Source organism: Pristiophorus japonicus, chromosome 15 (assembly GCF_044704955.1).
Source record: "Pristiophorus japonicus isolate sPriJap1 chromosome 15, sPriJap1.hap1, whole genome shotgun sequence".
Lineage (NCBI taxonomy): Eukaryota > Metazoa > Chordata > Chondrichthyes > Pristiophoridae > Pristiophorus > Pristiophorus japonicus.
Genome location: NC_091991.1, coordinates 113,184,496 through 113,210,376, shown reverse-complemented (window position 1 = coordinate 113,210,376; position 25,881 = coordinate 113,184,496). Strand labels below are relative to the sequence as shown.

The window sequence follows — 25,881 nt, the reverse complement described above, 5'->3', positions numbered from 1 at the left end:
CCGGGACTTTAACAAAAAACTTTTTTCCTTCCTTTCAGGTGTCAAGGATCCAACAACTCTTGGACACCAACATCCCTCCAGAACCTTCTTCCCCCACACTTCTCTCTGATCCCATTTTTTCATCCAATCTCACCCCCTGCTGTGTTTTCACTATCCCCTCTGACCTTCCCCTCTCTGACCCCGAACAATCAGCCCTCAGCAAAGGCCTGAGCTTCAGCCCCTTACGCCCCCACCTCAATGAATTTCGAGCTCGGCACGATGCTGAGCTCTTTTTCTGCCGCCTTCACCTCTGTGCCCACTTCTTCGGCCAGGAGTCTCCCCACCCCGCCCCGGACAGCTGACCCTTTCTCCCGTTTTCGGAATTCTTGCTCTACCTTGACCCCTCTATTTTTTCTCCCCTTGTCCCGTCCCTTTCCACCTACATCCGCCACTCCTCCGACGCCCTCCGTCACTTTAACAGTTTCCAGTTTCCCGGCCCCAACCGTCTCCTTTTCACCATGGACTTGCAATCCCTCTACACTTCCATCTCCCACCAGGATGGCGTGAGGACGCTCCGCTTCTTCCTCCGGCAGAGACCCAATCATTCCCCATCACCCTCCTCCAACATCGAGTTCAACAATTTCAGACCATAACCTCTGCCCCCATTTTGTTACCTTTCCTCCCTTTATTTTTGGATGTGTTTATTTGTACTGCCAAAATGGCCACCATGCTCCATCCTTTGTCTATGATTGGTCCCCTTGGAGGATAAGCCACACCCTGAAGTTTCACAGGAATGTGTAACTGGAACCGCCCATCCCAAGGTCTCACTGACTTTGCAAATTTTGACTCGATCCACTTTGACTTCCTGAAGTGACAGAGGACAGAGCTCCCCAGAAGACAGCAAGGGCCAGCCAAAGGGCCTTACCCCAGTCCAAGTGCATGCCTCCCCCACCCCCCCCCCCCCACAACCATAGAGGGGTAGGCATTGTGTACGGATTATTAACAGGTTTATTGGGTATGAGATGAATAGTGACAGTGTGGTGACTTCTGGATATCATCCACTCCAATGATGTCCCTTGTAGGGGGTTGGAAGAACGTGATCTGTCTTCCCTGAGATCCCCCTGTCCCCACCTGTGTCTCTTTCCCCCCCCGCCCCATCCGTGTCTCCCCCCCATCCTCCACCATCGCCCGCCATCCCAGCCTCCCTCTCTCTCTCCCTCCCCCCCCCCCCCCCCCCAAGTCTCTCTCTCTCCCTCTCCGCCTGCGGTTCTCAGCCCCCCAAGAAGAGTTGGAGTCGGAGCAGGGGAGAGTCAGGGTGGTGGGGGGGGGGGGGGGGGGGAAGAGAAAGGAAGAGTCGGGGGGGAGGGCCGGAGCCTGAGCGGGCGAAGAGAGTCAGAGTCTCAGGTCCTGCTTCTCGGCACCATGTGGAGGGAGTGATTTGGGGCCCGGGGGGGGGGCGGAGCTTGACAGGGGTGGGGTTTGTCGCATGTCTGTCAAAAAAAAGTGCAGTGCAAATAGTTACATTGTTTTTTTTTACAACCGCCCTTTTTATTTTTTTCTCTGTTCCCATGGTGATGATTCCCCCATTCACACCCTCTCTAGACTCATCTTTTGTTTCCTAACTTGTCCCATTACCATCTCAATTCGGCCCAGCATCCCTTTTGTCTCTCTAATCTCTCCTGCCTTCCACCTTATCACAGACCTTCCTTTTTGTTCTTTCCTCCCCTCCCCCTTTCACTGCCCTTGCACTTCCTGAAGAATCTGTTAGATCTCGAACTTTTCCAGTTCGAACGAAGGGTCATCGACCTGAAACATTAACTCTGTTTCTCTCTCCACAAATGCTGCCTGACCCGCTGAGATTTCCAGCAAGTTTTATTCATTGTTTTCCCATCCCCCCGCCCCCCCTATTAAAAAAAACATGAATTTGTTCTCATTGAGGTATGGGATGTCAGTGCTGTAAGAAACATGTTTAATTTCAGGCGGTGAGGGACAGAGTAAAAGTACCAGCACTTTGCCAAATGCCTCCGGCTCACCTTGGCAACAGAGATCATGCACCAGGGTGACATTTTTACATTTGCCGCATCGAGCCCGAGTGAAATTGCCAATGTGTATTTGGTTTTGTTTTGTGCTGTGTTCATGTCCGCTGTGACCTGGCCTGTCCAATTTCACCTGGGACTCTTCCAACCAGCAGAGGGAGGATATCTTCACCCACCCACCCAGGCAGGTTTGGAAACCAGGCCATTCCATTCAGTTTCTGTTGCTTTCATAGAATCTTAGAAATTTACAGCACGGAAGGAGGCCATTTCGGCCCATCGTGTCCGCGGCGACCGACAAAGAGTGATCCAGCCTAATCCCACTTTCCTGCTCTCTGTCCGTAGCCCTGTAGGTTATGGCACTTCAAGTGCACATCCAAGTACTTTTTAAACTGTGGTGAGGGTTCAGAAATATAGAAACATAGTGTTGTATATGTATAATATAAGTATATACCCTGTACACTCAATGTACAGTTACATAAGACTACTGGATGTACCTTCACACTGTATACACTATGCTTGTACCACCAGAGGGTGCAACTGGTGGAGACCTCGGGGTCACCTGTACACGACAGGTAACCAGGTATAAAGGGGAACTCACCATGCTGTACCCTCACTCAGAAGCTGTAATAACTGGACTAAGGTCACCACAGTTCAAGTACAATACCTTGCCCCGTGGAGTCATTACTAGAGTGCTTACAGACACAATAACTGGCTACGAGATTACGAATTTCCTTGCAAAAAGTGGCTAACCTTTGCACCTTTCAACAATTTGCCGATGGGGAAGATTGGGATGCCTTTGTGGAAAGGCTCGAACACTTTTTCATTGCGAACGACCTGGCGGGAGACACCGACCTCGCTGGCTGACAAGCGCAGAGCCATCCTGCTCAGCAGTTGTGGGCCCACCGTCTATAAGCCCCAGAGAAGACAACAACCAAAACATATGCGGAGCTCGTAACGATGATACAGGAACTGCTCAAACCTAAAGAGAGCATCCTCACAGCCAGACACCGGTTCTACACACACCGGCAGCCCGAAGGCCAAGAAATCACAAAATATGCTGCAGACCTGAGACAATTGGCTGCACTGTGAGATTTTGGCGACCACCTCACTGAAGCACTGAGGGACATCTTCGTTATCGGAATCGGCCACGAGGGCCTCCTCCACAGGCTGCCCTCTGCACCCTGCAGAAGGCAATTAATGTGAGCCATATTGCTACCAGTTTGGTTAGCCCAATCTGTATGTAGATTAAAGTCACCCATGATAACTGCTATACCCTTTATTGCACGCATCCCTAATTTCTTGTTTGATGCCATCCCCAACCTCACTACTACTGTTTGGTGGTCTGTACACAACTCCCACTGGGATTTTCTGCCCTTTGGTGTTCCGTAGCTCCACCCATACAGATTCCACACCATCCAAGCTAATGTCCTTCCTTACTATTGATTTAATCTCCTCTTTAACCAGCAACGCTACCCCACCTCCTTTTCCTTTCTGTCTATCCTTCCTGAATATTGAATACCCCTGGATGTTGAGTTCCCAGCCTTGGTCACCCTGGAGCCATGTCTCTGTAATCCCAATTACATTATATCTGTTAGCAGCTATCTACGCAGTTAATTCATCCACCTTATTACGAATGCTCCTCGCATTGAGACACCGAGCCTTCAGGCTTGCTTTTTTAACACTCTTTGTCCTTTTAGAATTATGTTGTAATGTGGCCCTTTTTGATTTTTGCCTTTGATTTCTCTGCCCTCCACTTATCTCCTTTCTACTTTTTGCTTCTGCCCCCATTTTACTTCCCTCTGTCTCCTTGCATAGGTTCCCACCCCCCTGCCATATTAGTTTAAACCCTCCTCAACAGCACTAGCAAACACTTCCCCTAGGACATTGGTTCCGGTCCTGCCCAGGTGCAGACCGTCCAGTTTGCAATGGTCCCACCTCCCCCAGAACCGGTTCCAATGTCCCAGGAATTTGAATCCCTCCCTTCTGCACCACTGCTCAAGCCACATATTCATGTGAGCTATCCTGCGATTCCTACTCTGACTAGCATGTGGCACTGGTAGTAATCCTGAGATTACTATCTTTGAGATCCTACTTTTTAATTTAACTCCTCGCTCCCTAAATTCAGCTTGTAGGATCTCATCCTGGTTTTTACTTATATCATTGGTACCTATATGCACCACGACAACTGGCTGTTCACCCTCCTCCTCCAGAATGCCCTGCAGCCACTCCGAGACATCCTTGACCCTTGCATTAAGGAGGCAACATACTATCCTGGAGTCTCGATTGCGGCTGCAGAAACGCCTATCTATTCCCCTTACAATTGAATCCCCTATCACTATAGCTGTCCTACTCTTTTTCCTGCCCTCCTGTGCAGCAGAGCCACCCATGGTGCCATGAACTTGGCTGCCTTCCCTGATGAGCCATCTCCCCCAACAGTACCCAAAACGGTATATCTGTTTTGGAGCGGGATGACCACAGGGGACCCCTGTGCTACCTTCCTTCCACTGCTCTTCCTGCTGGTCACCCATTCCCTATCTGTTTGTGTAAACTTTACCTGCGGTGTGACCAACTCACTAAGCGTTCTGTTCACGACATCCTCAGCATCGCAGATGCTCCAGAGTGAATCCATGTGCAGCTCCTGTGCTACAATGTGGTCTGTCAGGAGCTGCAGCTGGACACACTTCCTGCACACATAATAGTCAGGGACACTTGATTTCCCACATAGCACAGGAGAAGCATGACACGGGTCTGGGCTCCCCTGCCATGACTTAACCCTTAAATGAACTTAATTTGACAACAATGCCAAAGGTTTCTTACTGATAAGTAAAAGAAAAAAGATAAAAAGAGGAAAAGAAAAACTACTCACCAATCAACCAGCCGATCACTTATCCGCTTGACTGTAACGTCACACTTCGATTTCTTTTTACTACTTTGTTTTACCTTCGGCCTCGATCTCCCGGCATGTGGAGCTCCTCCGACGCCCCGCATCCTTTTATCAGGGCCTCGATCTCCTCTACCACCCTTTCAGGCAGTCAGTTCCAGACCCCCACCACCCTCTGGGTGAAATTTTTCCCCCTCAAATCCCCTCCTAAACCTTCTACCAATTATTTTCAATCTATGCCTCCTGGTTGTTGACCCCTCTGCTAAGGGAAATAGGTTCGTCCTATCCACTCTATCGAGGCCCCTCATAATTTAATACACCTCAATAAGGTCTCCCCTCAGCCTCCTCTGTTCCAACCCAGATTATCCAATATTTCCTCATAGCTAAAATTCTCCAGTCCATCCAACATCCTCGTAAATCTCCTCTGTACCCTCTCTAGTGCAATCACATCTTTCCTGTAATGTGGTGACCAGAACTGCACGCAGTACTCTAGCTGTGGCCTAACTAGTTTTTTTATACAGCTCAACCATAACCTCCCTGCTCTTGTATTCAATGCCGCAGCTAATAAAGGCAAGTATTAACCACCTTCTTAACCACCTTATCTACCTGGCCTGCTGCCTTCAGGGATCTGTGGACATGCACTCTAAGGTCCCTTTGTTCCTCTACACTTCTCAGTGTCCTATCTCCTTTATTCATCTTTCATACTCTGAGATGAATCATGCTGGGACCAAAGACACAGGATAAAGTCCCATGTGGAAAGTAGTAATAGTGTTCTGGTTCAGTGATGCTTTACACTCGCTGCTGTGCTGCTCCTGCAGTCTAATAGTTATATGGAAGGCCATTCAGGTGTGAGGTACCAGGGGTGGAAGGTTGAGGTACCGGGGGTGGGAGGGGCCGGGGTGGGTGGGGGGTCCCGGGGTGAAGAATGTACCCAGGAAGATTCAGCACGAGAAAAATCAGAGTGGAAGGTTGGGGAAAGACGGTGTTACTTTTCTGCAAGTGATCGCACAGCCCGGGGAACAAATGAGACCTGAGCCATTCCTCACTGTCCCAGAGTGAGGTCCAGACCCTCCCGGAATTACTGCTCCAAACTAACCTGGAATACCATTCACACTGGCTCCAAATAATCTCTACACACACGCAAGACAAACCAGGAGTCAGGTCATTAAAAAACAAAATTTATTTGGTCCATTGGAACCTGAGATTTTTCAAACTACATGATACATATATATATTTTATTTATTTATATTATATATATATATATATATATATAGACTCTAAAATCAATAAAATTCTCCATATGACACGTTCTAGTATTCCAGTTTTAGGAGACAGAAATCAGAGGCTGGTGAGAGTTTACTCTCCTCCCACAGCCAATGTCGAGCAACATGTGCTGGCTCAGCGACTCCAGCCCCCGAGCCTGGGGAGGGCTGAGGGTGTGAGAGAGAGGGAGGGGATGAGGCAGACAGAGAGAGAGAGAGAGGGAATGAGGCAGAGAGAGAGGGAATGAGGCAGAGAGAGAGGGAATGAGGCAGAGAGAGAGGGAATGAGGCAGAGAGAGAGAGAGAGGGGGAGTGCGGCAGAGAGGGGGATTGGGGCAGAGAGAGAGAGAGAGAGAGAGAATGAGGCAGCGAGAGAGAGCGAGGGAGGCAATGAGGCAGAGGGGACGCACCAGGTCTGGGAGGCAGAGTTGGGGACAGAGGGCGTTAGTTCTGCAGGTGATTCAGGGAGTTGATTGAGTTTTTTGGCTCTGTTTCAAGGTGCGAGTCTGACGGCTGGGAAGTGGGTGACAGGAGGGGTTCGATGCATTGCCTTGTGAGACTGAGATTAAACTGCCACAGGAACTTATTCCCAGTGACTGTACTGGGTTATAAAATGTCAACTTGCTTTTTTTAAAAAAAATGCTCCTTAAAAAAAAAATCAGTAAAAGTTTCTGTGAAGGTCACAGCTGAATAAATTACTGGTAAGGGAATAAAAAGGATCCAGCCAGGAATCTGCATTTATAAACCCGGCCACTGGTTACAGCAAGAGAACAGGTCGGTTTGCTTATTCCCGGATCCCATTCCACAATTCCATCCATTTATACCCAGGGTCACTCTGTGACTGAATGCTCTACTTACTACACGGATCACGGGAGTTACTGGGGCTTTGGGAATCACATCCCAGCATCCACCTGCCTTTCTGTCTGTCACCAGCAGCCTTTACACAGAAACACAGACACACCGGTGAACTTTCCTCATCTTTGCGGTTCAGAAAGGAATCAGATGAAGTTTGTTTAAAATTTCCCTCCCTGCAATCGCAGGAAGTACATAAACAACATGACAGCTTCAGATTGCCAGCCCCCAGCTCACTGGCAATCACCCCGCCCCCCCCACCCCAACCTCAGGCTGAGTGTGGGAGCAGGGGGCTCCTGTAACCAGGGCGTGCTGTGTTTGGCTCAGTGTTTGCCGGGGACACTGATCAGCATCAGGCTCAGAATTGCAGCAAAGAACAACCTGCCTTCAACAATTACCCTGAATCATTCTAATAACCTGAGGACTGATCTCTCCGATGGAAACTCCCGACCCACCCCTCACTAACCCGCCTGACCCCAGCTCACTGATCCCTGACACCCTCAGCCCACTGACTCCTGACCCCCTCCCCCCCCCCCCATCCCCAGCCTGACCCTGGCTCAGTGGACACAACTGTATTTAATCTATGGTTTTATAAATGTAATTTTCTGTGAAAAGGTGAGCAGTAAAAGTCTCCACCAAAACACCCCCACCCCAGTACCCCGCCCCCCCAGCCCCAGTACCCCGCCCTCCCCAGCCCCAGTACCCCGCCTCCCGGCCTGCCCAAAGACCCTGGCTAGAGGCGAGGGCGACTGCAGCCTCACAGATCACATGTAAACTGTTGCTAAGTTTCTCAGTGTCTCCGCAGTCCAGGCTGTGTGCGGCTGAGGGCAGGGCTGTGAGCAGTGGTGACGGAGGGACAGAGGGGGGCAGGTAGGATGGGCTGTGATCACAGCTCCGATAATCTCACCAGCACCGATAATCTCACCAGCACCACAATCCTGCAGTGGAGTGCTAGGTGTGCAACGGTCACCACACGTTAAACAATCCACGCACAGGCATCTTCCACCCTTCAGGATGTAGTTCGCGATCTGGAATATTAGGTCCTTCATTGAAACACTTGTGAACTCATCCCTTTTTGGCATGGAAGCAAGTCATCCTCGCTTCAAGGGACCACCTACAATGATGGCTTAAACAAAATGTTGGGAAAAATATTACTTCCTCAAGTAACGCTAGAAACCTGCAGGGTCCTGACTGAGTACAGTTGATGCACCAGCTGTGTGTGTCGTTGTGTGTCAGGTGTGGGGGGGGGTGAGGGGACATTAGCAAATGGGGAGGTTCAGGCTGTAATATTCTGGGCTGGCGGGGGGGGGGGGAGGAGAACGGGGAGGAGGAGAACGGGGAGGGGTTTAACCCGGGGGACGGGGGGGGGAGGTTACTGGGGACCGGGGGGGGGGGGGGGAGGAGAACGGGGGAGGGGGTTAACCGGGGACGGGGGGGGGGGAGGGGGTTAACCGGGGACGGGGGGGGGGGTTACTGGGGAGCCGGGGGGGGGGGGGGGAGGAGAACGGGGAGGGGGTTAACCGGGGACGGGGTTACTGGGGACCGGGGGGGGGGGGGGAGGAGAACGGGGAGGGGGTTAACGGGACCGGGGGGGGGGGGGGGGGCACTGGAGAGAATGACCCGGTTTGTAAATGAGCGACAGTGAAGTCCCTCAGCGGTACCTCAGCTGCCGAGCCACACGGGCCGAGGTCTGTGGGCGGCTGGTTCGGGGCTCGGGGTACGGAGGTCCATCACCAGCTTTAAGCTATTGCTACAGCTTTGAGAATTTGGTCGTGCGCGCACTTCCCTCCGATCATCAATCCTCAGCAGACAAAACACAGTCTAGACAATGTGAGCCTTGGATTTGCAGCCTGGAACTGTTCTTGGCTGGCTCAGGCATCGGGGCCCAATTGCAGGAGATAGATTTCCCCCTTCCGACCATGTTCTCTCACGGGAACAGGGGGGGTGGGGGCGGGAACAGGGGGGATTTGGGGGGCGGGAACAGGGGGGTGTGGGGGGCGGGAACAGGGGGGTGTGGGGGGCGGGAACAGGGGGGATTTGGGGGGCGGGAACAGGGGGGATTTGGGGGGCGGGAACAGGGGGGAGGGAACAGGGGGGATTTGGGGGGCGGGAACAGTGCATTGACTGTTTAAAAAACAATATACAAACAGGACTGGAGCTGTACAAATGGCGGCTCTGGCTCTCCTCCGGCGACAGGTTCCGGCAGCAGTGGAGAGACGGTGTGCAGGAGCAGGAGAGACCATCACAAGGGCCGTGGGTTGTGCAGACCAGCAACATCGGCGGTGAGTGCAGGGCTGTGGGTCCCTCTCGTGGACGACCACTCCCCCAGCGAAGGCTGGGCCGCTTTGCGGTGAGCCAAACGATGAGTGATGGAGAAACCGGCATTTCCCTCCAGCTGTGATAACACCACCAGCACCTGCCTGCGGGGAGCATAGAGGGACAGTGAGCGAGAGCGATACGCGGACAGGGAGAGCGATACGCGGACAGCGAGCGAGGGCGATACGCGGACAGGGAGAGCGATACGCGGACAGCGAGCGAGAGCGATACGCGGACAGGGAGAGCGATACGCGGACAGCGAGCGAGCGAGAGCGATACGCGGACAGCGAGCGAGCGAGAGCGATACGCGGACAGCGAGCGAGAGCGATACGCGGACAGCGAGCGAGAGCGATACGCGGACAGCGAGCGAGAGCGATACGCGGACAGTGAGTGAGAGCGATACGAAGATAGTGAGAGCGATACGCGGACACTCCCTTCGCTCACCAGCTGGAGACGGAGCAAGATGGCAACTGCAAGTGACCCCAATCGGCCCCAACGTCCTACCACTCTCAACCTCTAATTTGCTGCTGTAGCTGACCTAATGTGCTGTGCTAATTATTGCCGACCACACTGACCCGTTCAGTGACTGCTTAATTCCTGGTCCCCTTCATACCCACTTCCTGCTCCCCATTCCCCCCCAACCCAGCCCACACTCTCTCCACCCCTCCCTCTCTGTCTCCACCCGCCGCCCCCCACCCAGCCTCCACACTCACTCTCACTCTCTCCCCCCCAACCCCCGGCTCCCACTCTCCCTCCCCCCCACCCCCAATCCCTCACTCTCACTCTCTCTCCCCCAACCCCCTGACCCCCACTCTCTCTCTCCCCCTCGCCCCGGCCCCCACTCTCCCTCTCCCCCTCCCCCCACTCTCTCTCCCCCATCCCCCTCACCCCTACTCTCTCTCACCCCCACCCCCCTGACCCCCACTCTCTCACCCCACCCCCCTGACCCCCACCCCCCTGACCCCACTCTCTCACCCCCACCCCCCTGACCCCCACTCTCTCACCCCACCCCCTGACCCCCACTCTCTCACCCCCCACCCCCAACCCCACTCTCTCACCCCCACCCCCTGACCCCCACTCTCTCACCCCCACCCCCCTGACCCCCACTCTCTCACTCCCACCCCCCCTGACCCCCACTCTCTCACCCCCACGACCCCCACTCTCACCCCCACCCCCTGACCCCCACTCTCACCCCCACCCCACTCTCTCACCCCCACCCCCCTGACCCCCACTCTCTCACCCCCACCCCTTGACCCCCACTCTCTCACCCCCACCCCCTGACCCTCACTCTCACCCCCACCCCCCTGACCCCCACTCTCACTCACCCCCACCCCCCTGGCCCCCACTCTCTCACCCCCACCCCCCTGACCCCCACTCTCTCACCCCCACCCCCCTGACCCCCACTCTCTCACCCCCACCCCCTGACCCCCACTCTCTCACCCCCCCACCCCCCTGACCCCCACTCTCTCACCCCCACCCCCCTGACCCTCACTCTCACCCCCACCCCCCTGACCCCACTCTCTCACCCCCCCCCCGCCCTGGCCCCCACTCTCTCTCTCTCTCCCTCGCCCCGGCCCCCACTCTCTCACCGCCCCCCCCGACCCCCACTCTCTCTCACCCCCCCGCCCTGTCCCCAACTCTCTCTCCCCCACCCCCTGACCCCCACTCTCTCTCACCCCCCCCAAAACCCTCACTCTCTCTCTCTCTCCCCCTCGCCCCGGCCCCCACTCTCCCTCTTCCCCTCCCTCCCCAACCCCCACCCCCCTGACCCCTACTCACTCTCTCCCCCTCGCCCCGGTCCCCACTCTCTCACCCCCACCCCCCTGACCCCCACTCTCACACCCCCACCCCCCTGACCCCCACTCTCACACCCCCACCCCCCTGACCCCCACTCTCACTCACCCCCCCCCCCCGGCCTGGCCCCCACTCTCTCTCTCCCCCTCGCCCCGGCCCCCACTCTCTCTCTCCCCCTCGCCCCGGCCCCCACTCTCTCACCCCCCCCCCCCCGACCCCCACTCTCTCTCACCCCCCCCGCCCTGGCCCCCACTCTCTCTCCCCCACCCCCCTGACCCCCACTCTCTCTCACCCCCCCCCCCAAAACCCTCACTCTCTCTCTCTCTCCCCCTCGCCCCGGCCCCCACTCTCCCTCCCTCCCCAACCCCCACCCCCCTGACCCCTACTCACTCTCTCCCCCTCGCCCCGGTCCCCACTCTCTCACCCCCACCCCCCTGACCCCCACTCTCACTCACCCCCCCCGCCCTGGACCCCACTCTCTCTCACCCCCACCCCCCTGACCCCCACTCTCCCACCCCCACCCCCCCTGACCCCCGCTCTCCCACCCCCGACCCCCACTCTCTCACCCCACTCTCTCTCCCCCACCCCCCTGACCCCCACTCTCTCTCACCCCCCCCCCCCAACAAAGCCCTCACTCTCACTCTCTCTCCCCCAACCCCCCCTCTCTCTCTCCCCCTCGCCCCGGCCCCCACTCTCCCTCTCCCCCACTCTCCCTCTCCCCTCCTAACCCCGGTCCCCACTTTCTCTTCCCCCCCCTCCACTCTCTCTCTCTCCACCCCCCCCCTCCGGCCCCCATTCTCTCTGTCCCCTCGCCGCCCCTCACTCCCTTAGCCCGCCACCCACCCCGCCACTCTCTCTCTCCTCACGCCCCCCAGCCGGTGAGCAGAGACAGGACCCGGCTGTGTGGATACCCCACATGCTCGAACCCCTGAGCCCCCGTACCTGTGCAGTGGGGGCACGCTGTCCGTTGTTTTCAAGCTGCTGCGAGTGGAGACCACGTTGAAGCTGTCCGAACAGTCGCACGACACGTGCAAGTAGTATTTGTCGTGGCGATTCTCCACGACCACGATGAGCCCCGCCCAGCCGTGAGTCAAATAATAGCAGGTCATCCCCTCACGACCCTGTTCGAAGGCAAAGGGTCAGAGGTCACACTCTCTGGCAAATATTCAACAGTGCAAACCTGGGTGTGGGTGGTTTCAGTCGGGGGAGAGAGTGAAAGCTCAAACTATAGAACCACAAGAGAAGAACTTGCATTACTGCAGCACCTTTCCCGCCCTCAGATGTCCCAAAATGCTCTCGAGCCAATGAAATACTGTTGTAATGTGGACCAGAGATTAAAGCTGGGACTTTCCTGATCAGTGTGGGCCAGAGGCAGTGGCTTGGTGAGCTGTTGCGGGGCTGCCCAGAATACATAATAACATAAGACACTAAAATTGGCTGTGTGGTTGATAATGAAGAGGGAAGTCATGGACTGCAGGAGGATATCAATCTACTGGTCAGGTGGGCAGAGCAGTGGCAAATGGAATTTAATTCGGAGAAATGTGAGGTGATGCAGTTTGGGAGGGCTAATAAGGAAAGGGTATACACATTAAACAGTCGACCACTTAATAGTGTAGATGAACAAAGGGACCTTGGAGTGCTTGTCCACGGATCTCTGAAAGTAGCAGGCCGGGTGGATAAGGTCGTTAAAAAGGCATACGAATGCTTGCCTTTATTGGACAAGGCATAGAATACAAGAGCAGGGAGATTATTCTTAAATTGTATAATACTCCGGTTAAGCCACAGCTGGAGTACTGTGTGCAGTTCTGGTCACCATATTATAGGAAGGACATTATTGCACTGGAGAGGGTGCAGAGGAGATTTACTAGAATGCTGCCAGGAGTGGAGAATCTTAGTTATGAGGACAGATTGGATAGGCTGGGTTTGTTCTCATTGGAACAGAGGAGGTTGAGAGGAGACCTCATTTGAGGTATACAAAATTTTGAGGGGCCTGGACATAGTGGATAGCAATGGGCCTATTTCCATTGGTGGAGGGGTCTATTAGGAGAGGGTATAGTTTTAAGGTGGTTGGTGGAAGGTCCAGAGGGGATTTGAGGAGCGGGGGGGGGGGGTCTTCTTCACGCAGAGGGTTGTGGGGGTCTGGAAATCACTGCCTGGAAGGGTGGTGGAGGCAGAAACCCTCACCACATTTAAAAGGTGCTTGGATGTGCACGTAAAGTGCCATAACCTGCAGGGTTACGGACCTAGAGCTGGTAATTGGGATTAGACTGGATAACCTCTTGTTGGCTGGTGCAGATACGATGGTAAGTACTGCAGGGAATCGAATACGGCCAGGGTAATCTCCTGGACTAGTTTCGATCGCCTGGATGGGTCGGAGAGGAATTTTGCCAGATTTCCCCCCCCCCCCCCCCCCCAATTGGCCTGGGTTTTTATCTGTTTTTTGCCTCTCCCAAGATATCACATGGCTCTGGTTGGGGTGGCGTATAGAATGTTTTAGTGTAAGGGATGTCGCAGTTGTGTGGGGTGGACTGGTTGGGCTGGGTGCTCTTTACCTTTCCGCTATTGTTCATTGTTCATGGGTTTATATGTAACCTTCAGGGCTGCTGACCGAGGGCCGTGCGGCTCTTTGTCGGCCAGCGCAAACACGATGGGCCAAAATGGCCTCCTTCTGCGCTGTAAATTTCTATGTTTCTATAAGAAATAGGAGGAGTCAGCCATTTGGCCCCTTGAGCCTGCTCCGCAATTCACTAAGATTATGGCTGATCTGACCTTGGTCTCAACTCCACTTCCCCGCCCGCTCCCCATAACCCTTTACTCCCTTATCGTTCAAACATCTGTCTATCTCCACCTAAATATATTCAATGACCCAGCCTCCACAGCTCTCTGGGGCAGAGAACTCCAAAGATTCACGACCCTCTGAGATAAAAAATTCCTCATCTCCGTTTTAAATGGGTGACCCCTTATTCTGAAACTATGTCCCCTAGTTCTAGATTCCTCCACGAGGGGAAACATCCTCTCTGCATCTACCCTGTCGAGCCCCCTCAGAATCTTGTATGTTTCAATATCATCTCTCATTTTTCTGAACTCTAATGAGTATAGGCCCAACCTGCTCAACCTTTCTTTATATGAAAACCCCTTCATCTCAGGAGTCAGCCTCGTGAACCTTCTCTGAACTGTGTCCGCTGCACGAATGTCTCCCACCTACAGCACGCACTCCTACCTCGTGCCTCTCCCCTTTGTGCTCAGTCAGTAGAATGACAGCGTCCGCCAGTGTTGTCGGCAGGGAGTTGACCTGTTCCACCATGACTGGTTTGGAGCTGTACACGGCCAAGATATGTCCGGGGAACTCGGGGATACATCGTCCACTGCTGGTAGGGCTTGAAACACCTAGGAGCAGGTAACAAGGCCACATGTACATTGTTCATGGAGCTCAGTGAGATACTGCTACAAGCATGACATCAACCAGAACACAGCCACAAACATGGAAATCTTTATTGATGAACAACGTTTCAGCACTCCTGGGTGCCCAATCCTGATAAATAGATTACTGATGAAGTTTATTAGTAGAGTTGAGAACATATTGCTCACTAGCATTTGTCTCAGTAGAGCTACAAGTGGTACCATGGGGCGATGAATTGGGTCTGTTCCCGTGGTTCCTCAGCCAATGTCACTCTCCTGGGCTTTCTTTGGAGACCAAAGAAAGAAAGATATTGCATTTCTATAGCACCTTTCATGACTTTAGGATGTCTCAAAGCACTTCACAGCCAATGAAGCACTTTTGAAGTGTAGTCATTGTTGTAAAATAGGAATCGCGGCAGCCAACTTGTGCACAGCAAGCTCCCACAAACAGCAATATGGTACTGAGCAGGTAATCTGTTTTAGTGATGTTGGTTGAGGGACACATATTGGCCAGGACACTGGGGAGAACTCCCCTGCTCTTCTCCAAATATTGCCAAGGGATCTTTTACATCCACCTGAACAAGCAAACAGGGCCTCGGTTTAATGTCGCATCCAAAAGACTGCAGCACTCTCTCAGTATTGGGACTGGCGTGTCAGCCTAGATTATATGCTCGCATGTCTGGATTGGGGCTTGAACCCACAACCCTCTGACGGGGGGGGGGGGGGGGGGGAAAAGAGAGCTACCACTGAATCACGGCTGACAATTAGCAATTGGGGGGTTGCGGGGCGAAGGGAGCCATGCTGAGACCCACAGGTGCGGAAGCAGTGGATCACTCAATAGTGATTCCCCCTTGCACTTTGCAGTAACTCTAAAAATGTTAAATCCCAGAACAGCTAATATCAAATACGTCACTTTTTGACAAACCAGATAAATGAGAGGTCAGATATTACACAGGGAGCAATGGTGTATTGGCAGAATGTTACTGTATCAGTGGGGATATGAGATATTACAGTGAGCGGGGGCACAGTGTTACTGTATCAGTGGGGGGGGGTCACAGTGTTACTGTATCAATGGGGGGGGCACAGTGTTATTGTATCAATGGGAGCACAGTGTTACTGTATCAATGGGGGGGGCACAGTGTTACTGTATCAATGGGGGGGGCACAGTGTTATTGTATCAATGGGAGCACAGTGTTACTGTATCAATAGGAGCACAGCGTTACTGTGTCAGTGGGGGCACAGCGTTACTGTATCAGTGGGGGGGGGGGGCACAGTGTTACTGTACCAGTGGGGACACAGTGTTACTGTACCAGTGGGGGCACAGTGTTACTGTACCAGTGGGGATGTGAAATATTACAGGGAGTGGGGGCACAGTGTTACTGTGGAAGGGCAGAACACAAATACTCTAACCTCCGTACACCTCGAGTGCCAATCTGTTGTTGCTGGGATCTCGGGTGATGCCCTCACAGGTGAGAGTTAAAATTGGAAGACAACTCATCTCAGACTGAACTTGGAACATTTCCAGCTGTCGACTGCTTGGCAGACCGAAAGCAGCCGTCACCAAGCTCAGTCTCTCCATTATCCCAAACTTTCTCCATGAGCAACTCCTGGCTCTGTGTTGGAGCCCAAATCCTTCAAAGATCCAGATACTGCTTCTATATGTCGGAGTTGTTCTCTCAGAATACAAACATTGCTCCCTGTCTAATTGGTGCTTCCGCTCTCACCTGTAACCTGAGAATCTCTCTGTAGCCTCTCTCTATACTGCTGATACTATGTAGTCAGCACTCGGAGCTTTCCTCTCTTGTTCTTCCATCGCATCTTTTAAGGGAAGAGTAGATAAACATTTGAAGCAGAGGAAGATACAGTTGGGATTAGCTGTGGATTACTCCAGCAAAGACGATGGGCTGAATGGCCCCCTTCTGTACTGTAAGCCTCTACGGTCCCTACGCTGCAAATACACGATGCTACACACTCTTCCTCCTCTCTGCATCTTTGCTGTGCTGAAATCAAGCCTCCTACTCCAACACATTCCTTCCCAGGCCTAAAAACAGCAAACACTTTACATCAGGGAGACCACACATTGCCTCATTTATCTCACCATTTCGATCTCGGTGGTGTTCTACATTGTAGGCCTGAGCTCCTCAATTGGGAGAAAGGAAGGTTGATACTCCTGACAACTATCTGTGATTTCAGCTGGAGTATGTGTCTGTGAGGGAGTGTGAGTGTGATTGGAACAGAGTGCGAGTGTGTGCATGAAAGAGGGAGAGTGAGAGTGTGAGGATGAGAATGTTAGAGAGTATCAGTGTGTGATTACGAGAGTGTATGTGCGTGAAAGAGCGAGAGCATGAGTGTGTCTGTGTGAGAAAGCATGAATATGTGCGCGAATGAGAGTGAGTGTGAGAGCGAATGAGACTGTGCATGAGTGCGAGTGAGTGCAAGTGAGTGAGTGAGTGAGTGAGATTGAGCGTGAGCGTGTGTATGAGTGAGCGTGAGCGCGAGTGCGAGTGAGTGCGCATGAGTGAGCATCAGAGGAGCGGAGGATCGGAGGATCAGACTCAGTGGGCATGTTCCTGGCCCGCGCAGTCTGGGCTCACACATGAACATCGCCTGCTTGTTCTGACGAAGGGTCGTCGACCAGAAACGTTAACTCTGTTTTTCTCTCCACAGATGCTGCCTGACCCGCTGAGATTCCCAAATTACAGTAACTTGTATAGTATAAAGTGATAGGAAGGGACAATATGTTTGAATATAAAGGGGCTGCAGGTCAAAACGAAAAATCATGGTTTAAAAACTAGTATTAGAACACTTTACCTAAACGCACGCAGCATTCGAAACAAAGTAAATGAGTTGACGGCACAAATCATTACAAAAGGGTATGATTTGGTGGCTATTACAGAAACGTGGTTGCAGGGTGGCCAAGACTGGGAATTAAACATACAGAGGTATCTGACAATTCGGAAAGATAGACAAGAAGGGAAAGGAGGTGGGGTAGCTCTGTTAATAAAGGATGATATCAGGGCAGTTGTGAGAGACGATATTGGCTCTAATGAACAAAATGTTGAATCATTGTGGGTGGAGATTAGAGATAGTAAGGGGAAAAAGTCACTGCTGGGCGTAGTTTATAAGCCCCCAAATAATAACTTCACGGTGGGGCGGACAATAATCAAGGGAATAATGGAGGCATGTGAAAAAGGAACGGCAGTAATCATGGGGGATTTTAACCTACATATCGATTGGTCAAATCAAATCGCACGGGGTAGCCTGGAGAAGGAGTTCATAGAATGCATACGGGATTGTTTCTTAGAACAGTATGTTACAGAACCTACAAGGGAGCAAGCTATCTTAGATCTGGTCCTGTGTAATGAGACAGGAATAATAAACGATCTCCGAGTAAAAGATCCTCTCGGAATGAGTGATCACAGTATGGTTGAATTTGTCATGTAGATTGAGGGTGAGGAACTAGTGTCTCAAACAAGCGTACTATGCTTAAACAAAGGGGACTACAGTGGGATGAGGGCAGAGTTGGCTAAAGTAGACTGGGAACACAGACTAAACGGTGGCACAATTGAGGAACAGTGGAGGACTTTTAAAGAGCTCTTTCATAGTGCTCAACAAAAATCTATTCCAGTGAAAAAAGAGGGCGGTAAGAGAAGGGATAACCAGCCGTGGATAACCAAGGAAATAAAGGAGAGTATCAAATTAAAAACCAATGCGTATAAGGTGGCCAAGGTTCGTGGGAAACTAGCAGATTGGGAAAATTTTAAACAACAGCAAAGAATGACTAAGAAAGCAATAAAGAAAGGAAAGATAGATTACGAAAGTAAACTTGCACAAAACATAAAAACAGATAGTAAAAGCTTTTACCGATATATAAAACGGAAAAGAGTGACTAAAGTAAATGTTGGTCCCTTAGAAGATGAGAAGGGGGATTTAATAATGGGAAATGTGGAAATGTCTGAGACCTTAAACAATTATTTTGCTTCGGTCTTCACATTGGAAGACACAAAAACCATGCCAAAAATTGCTGGTCACGGGAATGTGGGAAGGGAGGACCTTGAGACAATCACTATCACTAGGGGGGTAGTGCTGGACAGGCTAATGGATCTCAAGGTAGACAAGTTCCCTGGTCCTGATGAAATGCATCTCAGGGTATTAAAAGAGATGGCGGAAGTTATAGCAGATGCATTCGTTATAATCTACCAAAATTCTCTGGACTCTGGGGAGGTACCAGCGGATTGGAAAGCAGCTAATGTAACGCCTCTGTTTAAAAAAGGGGGCAGACAAAAGGCAGGTAACTATAGGCCGGTTAGTTTAACATCTGCAGTGGGGAAAATGCTTGAAACTATCATTAAGGAAGAAATAGCGGAACATCTCGATAGGAATAGTGCAATCAAGCAGACGCAACATGGATTCATGAAGGGGAAATCATGTTTAACTAATTTACTGGAATTCTTTGAGGATATAACGAGCTTGGTGGATAGAGGTGTACCGATGGATGTGGTGTATTTAGATTTTCAAAAGGCATTCGATAAGGTGCCACACAAAAAAGGTTACTGCAGAAGATAAAGGTACGCGGAGTCAGTGGAAATGTATTAGCATGGATAGAAAATTGGCTGGCTAACAGAAAGCAGAGAGTCGGGTTAAATGGGTCCTTTTCGGGTTGGAAATCGGTGGTTAGTGGTGTGCCACAGGGATCGGTGCTGGGACCACAACTGTTTACAATATACATCGATGACCTGGAAGAGGGGACGGAGTGTAGTGCAACAAAATTTGCAGATGACACAAAGATTAGTGGGAAAGCGGGTTGTGCAGAGGACACAGAGAGGCTGCAAAGAGATTTAGATAGGTTAAGCGAATGGGTTAAGGTTTGGCAGATGGAATAAAATGTCGGAAAATGTGAGGTCATCCACCTTGGGGGAAAAAAAAAAAACAGTAAAAGGGAATATTATTTGAATGGGGAGAAATTACAATATGCTGCGGTGCAGAGGGACCTGGGGGTCCTTGTGCATGAATCCCAAAAAGTTAGTTTGCCGGGAACATAAAAACTGATTGCAAAAGCTTCTGTAGATATGTGAAGAGAAAAAGATTAGTGAAGACAAACGTAGGTTCCTTGCAGTCAGAATCAGGTGAATTTATAATGGGGAACCAATGAAATGGCAGACCAATTGAACAAATACTTTGGTTCTGCCTTCACGAAGGAAGACACATATAACCTTCCGGAAATACTAGGGGACCGAGGGTCTAGCTAGAAGGAGGAACTGAAGGAAATCCTTAGTCAGGAAATTGTGTTAGGGAAATTGACGGGATGGAAGGCCGATAAATCCCCAGGGCCTGATAGTCTGCATCCCAGAGTACTTAAGGAAATGGCCCTAGAAAGAGTGGATGCATTGGTGATCATTTTCCAACAGTCTATTGACTCTGGATCAGTTCCTATGGATTGGAGGGTAGCTAATGTAACACCACTTTTTAAAAAAGGGAGAGAGAAAACGGGCAATTTTAGACCGGTTAGCCTGACACCAGTAGTGGGAAAAATGTTGGAATCAATTATTAAAGATGAAATAGCAGCGCATTTGGAAAGCATTTTCAGGATCAGTCCAAGTCAGCATGGATTTATGAAAGGGAAATCATGCTTGACAAATCTTCTAGAATTTTTGAGGATGTAACTAGTAGAGTGGACAAGGGAGAACCAGTGAATGTGGTGAATTTGGACTTTCAAAAGGCTTTTGACAAGGTTCCACACAAGAGATTGGTGTGCAAAATTAAAGCACGTGGTATTGGGGGCAATGTACTGACGTGGATAGAGAACTGGTTGGCAGACAGGAAGCAGAGAGTCGGGATAAACGGGTCCTTCTCAGAATGGCAGGCAGTGACTAGTGGGGTGCCGCAGGGCTCAGTGCTGAGACCCCAGCTATTTACAATATACATCAATGATTTACATGAAGGAATTGAGTGTAATATCTCCAAGTTTGCAGATGGCACTAAGCTGGGTGGTGGTGTGAGCTGTGAGGAGGATGCTAAGAGGCTGCAGGGTGACTTGGACAGGTTAGCTGAGTGGGCAAATGTATGGCAGATGCAGTATAATGTGGATAAATGTGAGGTTATCCACTTTGGTGGCAAAAACATGAAGGCAAATATTATCTGATTGGCAGATTAGGAAAAGGGGAGGTGCAACAAGACCTGGGTGTCATGGTACATCAGTCATTGAAAGTTGGCATGCAGGTACAGCAGGTGGTGAAGAAGGCAAATGGAATGTTGGCCTTCATAGCTAGGAGATTTGCGTATAGGAGCAGGGAGGTCTTAATGCAGTTGTACAGAACCTTGGTGAGGCCTCACCTGGAATATTGTGTTCAGTTTTGGTCTCCTAATCTGAGGAAGGACGTTCTTGCTATTGAGGGAGTGCAGCGAAGGTTCACCAGACTGATTCCCGGGATCGCAGGACTGACATATGAGGACAGACTGGATCGACTGGGCCTTTATTCACTGGAGTTTCAAAGAATGAGAGGGGATCTCATAGAAACATATAACATTCTGACAGGACAGGACAGGTTAGATGCAGGAAGAATGTTCCCGATGTTGGGGAAGTCCAGAACCAGGAGTCACAGTCTCAGGATAAGGGGTAAGCCATTTAGGACCGAGATGAGGAGAAACTTCTTCACTCAGAGAGTTGTTAACCTGTGGAATCCTCTACCACAGAAAGTTGTTGATGTCAGTTTGTTAGATATATTCAAGAGGGAGTTAGATATGACCCTGACGGCTAAAGGGATCAAGGGGTATGGAGAGAAAGCAGGAAAGGGGTAATGAGGTGAATGATCAGCCATGATCTTATTGAATGGTGGTGCAGGCTCGAAGGGCCGAATGGCCTACTCCTGCACCTATTTTCTATGTTTCTGTTTGTTACTCGAAGAGTCGCTGCCCTCTGGAACAGTTTGTGACACATGTGTTGAGTAGGGAGTCACTGCTGCTCTTTAAAAGGCAACCTGAGGGCACTCCTAGTTCTGTCGGGTATGTTACTGGCTAGCTGTGTGAGGCTGCGTCTGAGGCAAGTTACCCGAATACCAGAGGCAGTAGCGCAGGAAATTCCTAGCAATCCTCCTGAATCAATGACAGTTTTTTGTCCTTTCCCAGGAGGTTGATGATTGATAGAGAGACGGGGTTTCACCAATGCCTGATTCTGACAATTTGTCCCAGAGGCTGAGGCACAGGTTTGTGTAAGCCAGAAGAACATCTGGGGCAGTGATCATACTGCAGATCCCCAGCCCTGGCACCCTGCCCCCAGGCACCCTGACACCCCGATCCCCCCCTCCCCAACTCGCCCCCAGGCACCGACCCCTCCACCCTGCCCCAGGGCACCCCGACCTCCCCCCCCCCCCCAACCTGCCCCCAGGTACTCAGAGCCCCACCACCACCCCCCCCTCAGGCACCCCGACCCTTTCACCCTGCCCCTAGGCACCCCCCACCGCCCGACCCCTCCACCCTGCCCCCGGGCACCCCGACCCCTCCACCCTGACCCCAGGCACCCCAACCCCTCCACTCTGACCCCAGGCACCCCAACCCCTCCACCCTGCCCCCGGGTACTCCGAGCTCCCCCACCACCCCCCCTCAGGCACCCCGATCCCTCCACCCTGACCCCAGGCACCCCGACCCCTCCACCCTGCCCCTAGGCACCCCCCACCGCCCGACCAACCACCGACCCCTCCACCCTGCCCCCGGGCACCCCGACCCCTCCACCCTGACCCCAGGCACCCCAACCCCTCCACTCTGACCCCAGGCACCCCAACCCCTCCACCCTGCCCCCGGGTACTCCGAGCTCCCCCACCACCCCCCCTCAGGCACCCCGATCCCTCCACCCTGACCCCAGGCACCCCGACCCCTCCACCCTGACCCCAGGCACCCCGACCCCTCCACCCTGCCTTCAGGCACCCCGACCCCTCCACCCTGCCCCCAGGCACCCCAACCTGACCCCCAGGCACCCTGACCCCAGACACCCTGACCCTCTCCCACCCCCAGACACCCTGACTCCTGAGCTCAGGTACCCTTTTTGCAGATATTTCTGAATTTCCCAGTTTGAGTTTTGTGGGATTGGAGCATTGCAAAGGATTCGTTTGAATATTACTGTCTAATTGTTGGGCCCAAATCCTAAATCAGAGCACCAAATCTGTCAGCAGCAGCAGCTCGAGATTTATGTAAATGAAGGAAGCCATGGATCTAAATGTGATATGTTCTCCCAGACTCAATGGTAAACACAGAACAGGATGAAGAATTCTTGGGGCTCTGGGCACCAGGATCATTGGGGGTCCCTCCATACCCCCGGTCATTAAAACAAACATTCGTAAAATGAACAATGAAACAGACGTGTGGAATGTTTACACACTGCATTGAGAATAAAGTAGATCAGATCGCCACACATTATCCTGAAGTCAAACTGTCCCCGAGGTTGTGTGCAGCTACTCTCTGTTACAGTGAGCTCTGCCAGGGACCCCATAGGTCTGTGCGTTAATCTGTCCCTGGGGACACAACCACCTGACCTACACATAGCCTGGACACCCCGACAAGAGTAAGATGGAACGGTGCAAGACTGCTTTGGTGACCATGAGCTTGCGGAGGAACCCTGATGGCCCTCGGGGGCACCAGTAGGTACTGCAGTGTGACGAGCAAGCGATTTACCCAAGGGCTCTCCAGCCCAACACATTTCTGGGGTGACTCAAAATACAAAGTCATTGCAAACAGCCTGATTCGCTTAACTCACATCTCTGGGGAAGCTCACTAACCTGAAGAGTCCCCAAACTCAACTGAACTAGTTTTGGTCGGAGTGAAGAAAGTTGAGGGGGGACTGGGGGTGCGGGATATTGCAATGCTCAGGGACAAGGCTAAAGTCGGTATAACCAAGTTAGTTAACAGGGGGGGGGGGGGGGAGAAAAGACTTGGCCCCTAAATATGCCCTGTGGATCATACCCATCATACCCTCCTTTTGGTACAACTGAGATCGGAAACTTGAAGGATGCAGAATCCTGCAAGTCAAATATAAAATGTCAAATTCGTATTTATTTATATAAACATCACTCTCTTTCAAACCCATCCTCGCCCCTTCTGTTGGCAGAGCGTTAGATTGTTTGCACATGACAATGACAGCTTTCATGTCTACTGCCTGTCCTGTTGGAAGATCTGTTCAGTGGGATGTTTGTGTTGGGGTGGGGAGGAGTCAGATGGTGGCTGGTCCTGATTGTATCCCCTCTTAATCTCTTCTGTTCTCGCCCATCCCAAGTTCGGACCAAAGCGCCTGCCATGGGGGCGGGCAGGCAGGCCAGTCAAGGGTAGGTATCATTAACTGTTAGTGTTCGGGCTGTTAACTGCCCACAGCTTGCAGACTCTGGGTTTCCTCACTCTTACCTGTTGCCGGCGACAGTGACAGTGATGGTGAAGGCAGGCCGGACATCGACATCTGCCAGTGGTTAAACGCACAGCACACGACCGCGTACTCCCCCGGCTCCAGCATCACGTCACACCCCACAAACTTCTTCACCGCTCGCTTGCTGTGTGCCATCAGTCGGCCCAGGGTCAGCTTGTTGCCACTGGAGAAGGAGGCTCGGAACACCATGATACACAGGTCCAGCAAATGACTGTCCGACGTGTCGGAGCGTCTAGGGTGCAAGTGTCAAGGGTCAGAGGGCAAGCAGCCACAAAAATGCATCATGCAACGTCGTACGGGGTCCTAAAGGGAACAACGAGCTTGCTCGACTTAGAGGGTGAGCAAAGTAAGTTTCTATTATTTATGTAAAAACATAGGGCGGGTTCCCATAATGTTTCCCTGTGGCAACAATTCTAAGAAGCGGGTCTTCACTCTATTTGTAAACACGGAGGGATGGAAAAGTTTGTGGGTGCACCTGGTCTTTTACAGGTCACAGGCTCTACCCACACGTATACTTGCATGCAGTAAGTCAGTGTCCTCACCTGGAAGGCAGGTGTCACTACCCACATACTTTTCCATTCTAAGTCAGGTCAGCCATGATCTCACTGAATGGCCGAGCAAGCTCAGAGGGCTGAATAGCCCATGTTCCAGTGAGTCCAGCTGATTGTTGAGCTGACACTCAAACTGGTAACACAAAACGGGGTATTCTCAATAGCCAACCTGCCCCAATACTAAGAAAGGCATCACAGCTATATTCAGTTTGCCAGTACAGGTATACACCATTGTAAACTGCTTTGTCAACTGTTAAATGTAGTTGCAAACTCTAGCCATGAGCTGCCCCTGTGGTGGTGAGGAATTTCCAATTCTCCCAATTTGGTTACAATCATGTACGTTAAAAAAAACCTGAGGCAATGCTATGGGAATTTGAAGCTTTGTTTTTGCAAAATAACTGAATGAAGCTTTGGAAAGGATATGGTGATTTCTCTGACGATTTCCTCCTTTCACAAAGCAACAATGCTATTTTGTAAATCGGATAATCGGATAAATGAGAAAGGGGTCGATTAATTACTCTCATTTACAATATTCATGATAGGGACGTACAACAGTGTCTTGTGGAAGATGAGGAGTTATGGATAGCCCACAATAAAACGAGGCGGGGGGAAGAAATCGGCTTGTGTTTAATGGGAACCTTTTGCTGATTAACCTACCGGCTTCCTTCTTGGAACAGCTGAAACTCCAGTACGGTGAGTTCGAGCACAGTCAGTGCAGTTACAGTTATCGGCCCGTTGGTCCGATTCGGAAACATCCCCATAAGTCGAACTTCATGCCAATCAGAGTTAATTTTACAAATGTCGACGGAATCAAAATACCTGAAAAATTTAAAATATATGTAAAAATGTTATTGAGGCAAGGCTAAAAAAAAATTCTGCCAATTTCCTTGCCTTTCTTTTGGAATCATTGCTGGTGGATAGCTCCATGTGCACCTCAATCAGCAGTAGGTCTTCAGTACCTCACCTGTGGCCACTTTTCATATCTAGAGACTGGTCAGGTGTGTCAATAGGCTAGTTCCCTGCCTTATTCCCTTATAGGTTAAGAAACTGTCTATTTCTGTCTTAAATTTATTCAATATCCCAGCTTCCACAGCTCTCTGAGGCAGTAAATTCCACAGATCCACAACCCTCAGAAGAAATTTCTCCTCATCTCAGTTTTAAATGGGCGGTCCCTTATTCTAAGATCATGCCCTCTAGTTCTAGTCTCCCCCATCAGTGAAAACATCCTCTTTGCAACCACCTTGTCAAGTCCCCTCATAATCTTATACGTTTCGATTAAGATCACCTCTCATTCTTCTGAATTCCAATGAGTAGAGGCCCAACCTACTCAACCTTTCCTCATAAATCAACCCCCTCATCCGGAGGACGGACGAAGCAGAGGAGCAGAGAGGTCAGAGCCCAGAGG

At 51.5% G+C, this 25,881-nt stretch overlaps 1 protein-coding gene across 7 annotated transcripts in view; it reads right to left on the bottom strand.

The window, feature by feature from the left end:
* Positions 1-8,616: 8,616 nt before the first annotated feature.
* The window catches only part of capn15 (calpain 15), a 350,926-nt gene continuing 333,661 nt past the window's right edge, over positions 8,617-25,881 (bottom strand). For 6 of the 7 annotated variants that reach the window (XM_070900823.1, XM_070900824.1, XM_070900822.1 and 3 more), the window contains 5 exons: positions 25,134-25,295; positions 23,907-24,157; positions 14,341-14,507; positions 12,063-12,241; positions 8,617-9,430 (listed from right to left, as the gene is read on the bottom strand). In XM_070900823.1, the coding sequence (XP_070756924.1) occupies positions 9,253-9,430; positions 12,063-12,241; positions 14,341-14,507; positions 23,907-24,157; positions 25,134-25,295 (937 nt within the window). In that variant the 3' untranslated portion in view covers positions 8,617-9,252. Of the gene's footprint in view, positions 9,431-12,062; positions 12,242-14,340; positions 14,508-16,126; positions 16,338-23,906; positions 24,158-25,133; positions 25,296-25,881 lie in introns of those variants that run through there. The other variant, XM_070900825.1, reaches the window with a different exon arrangement.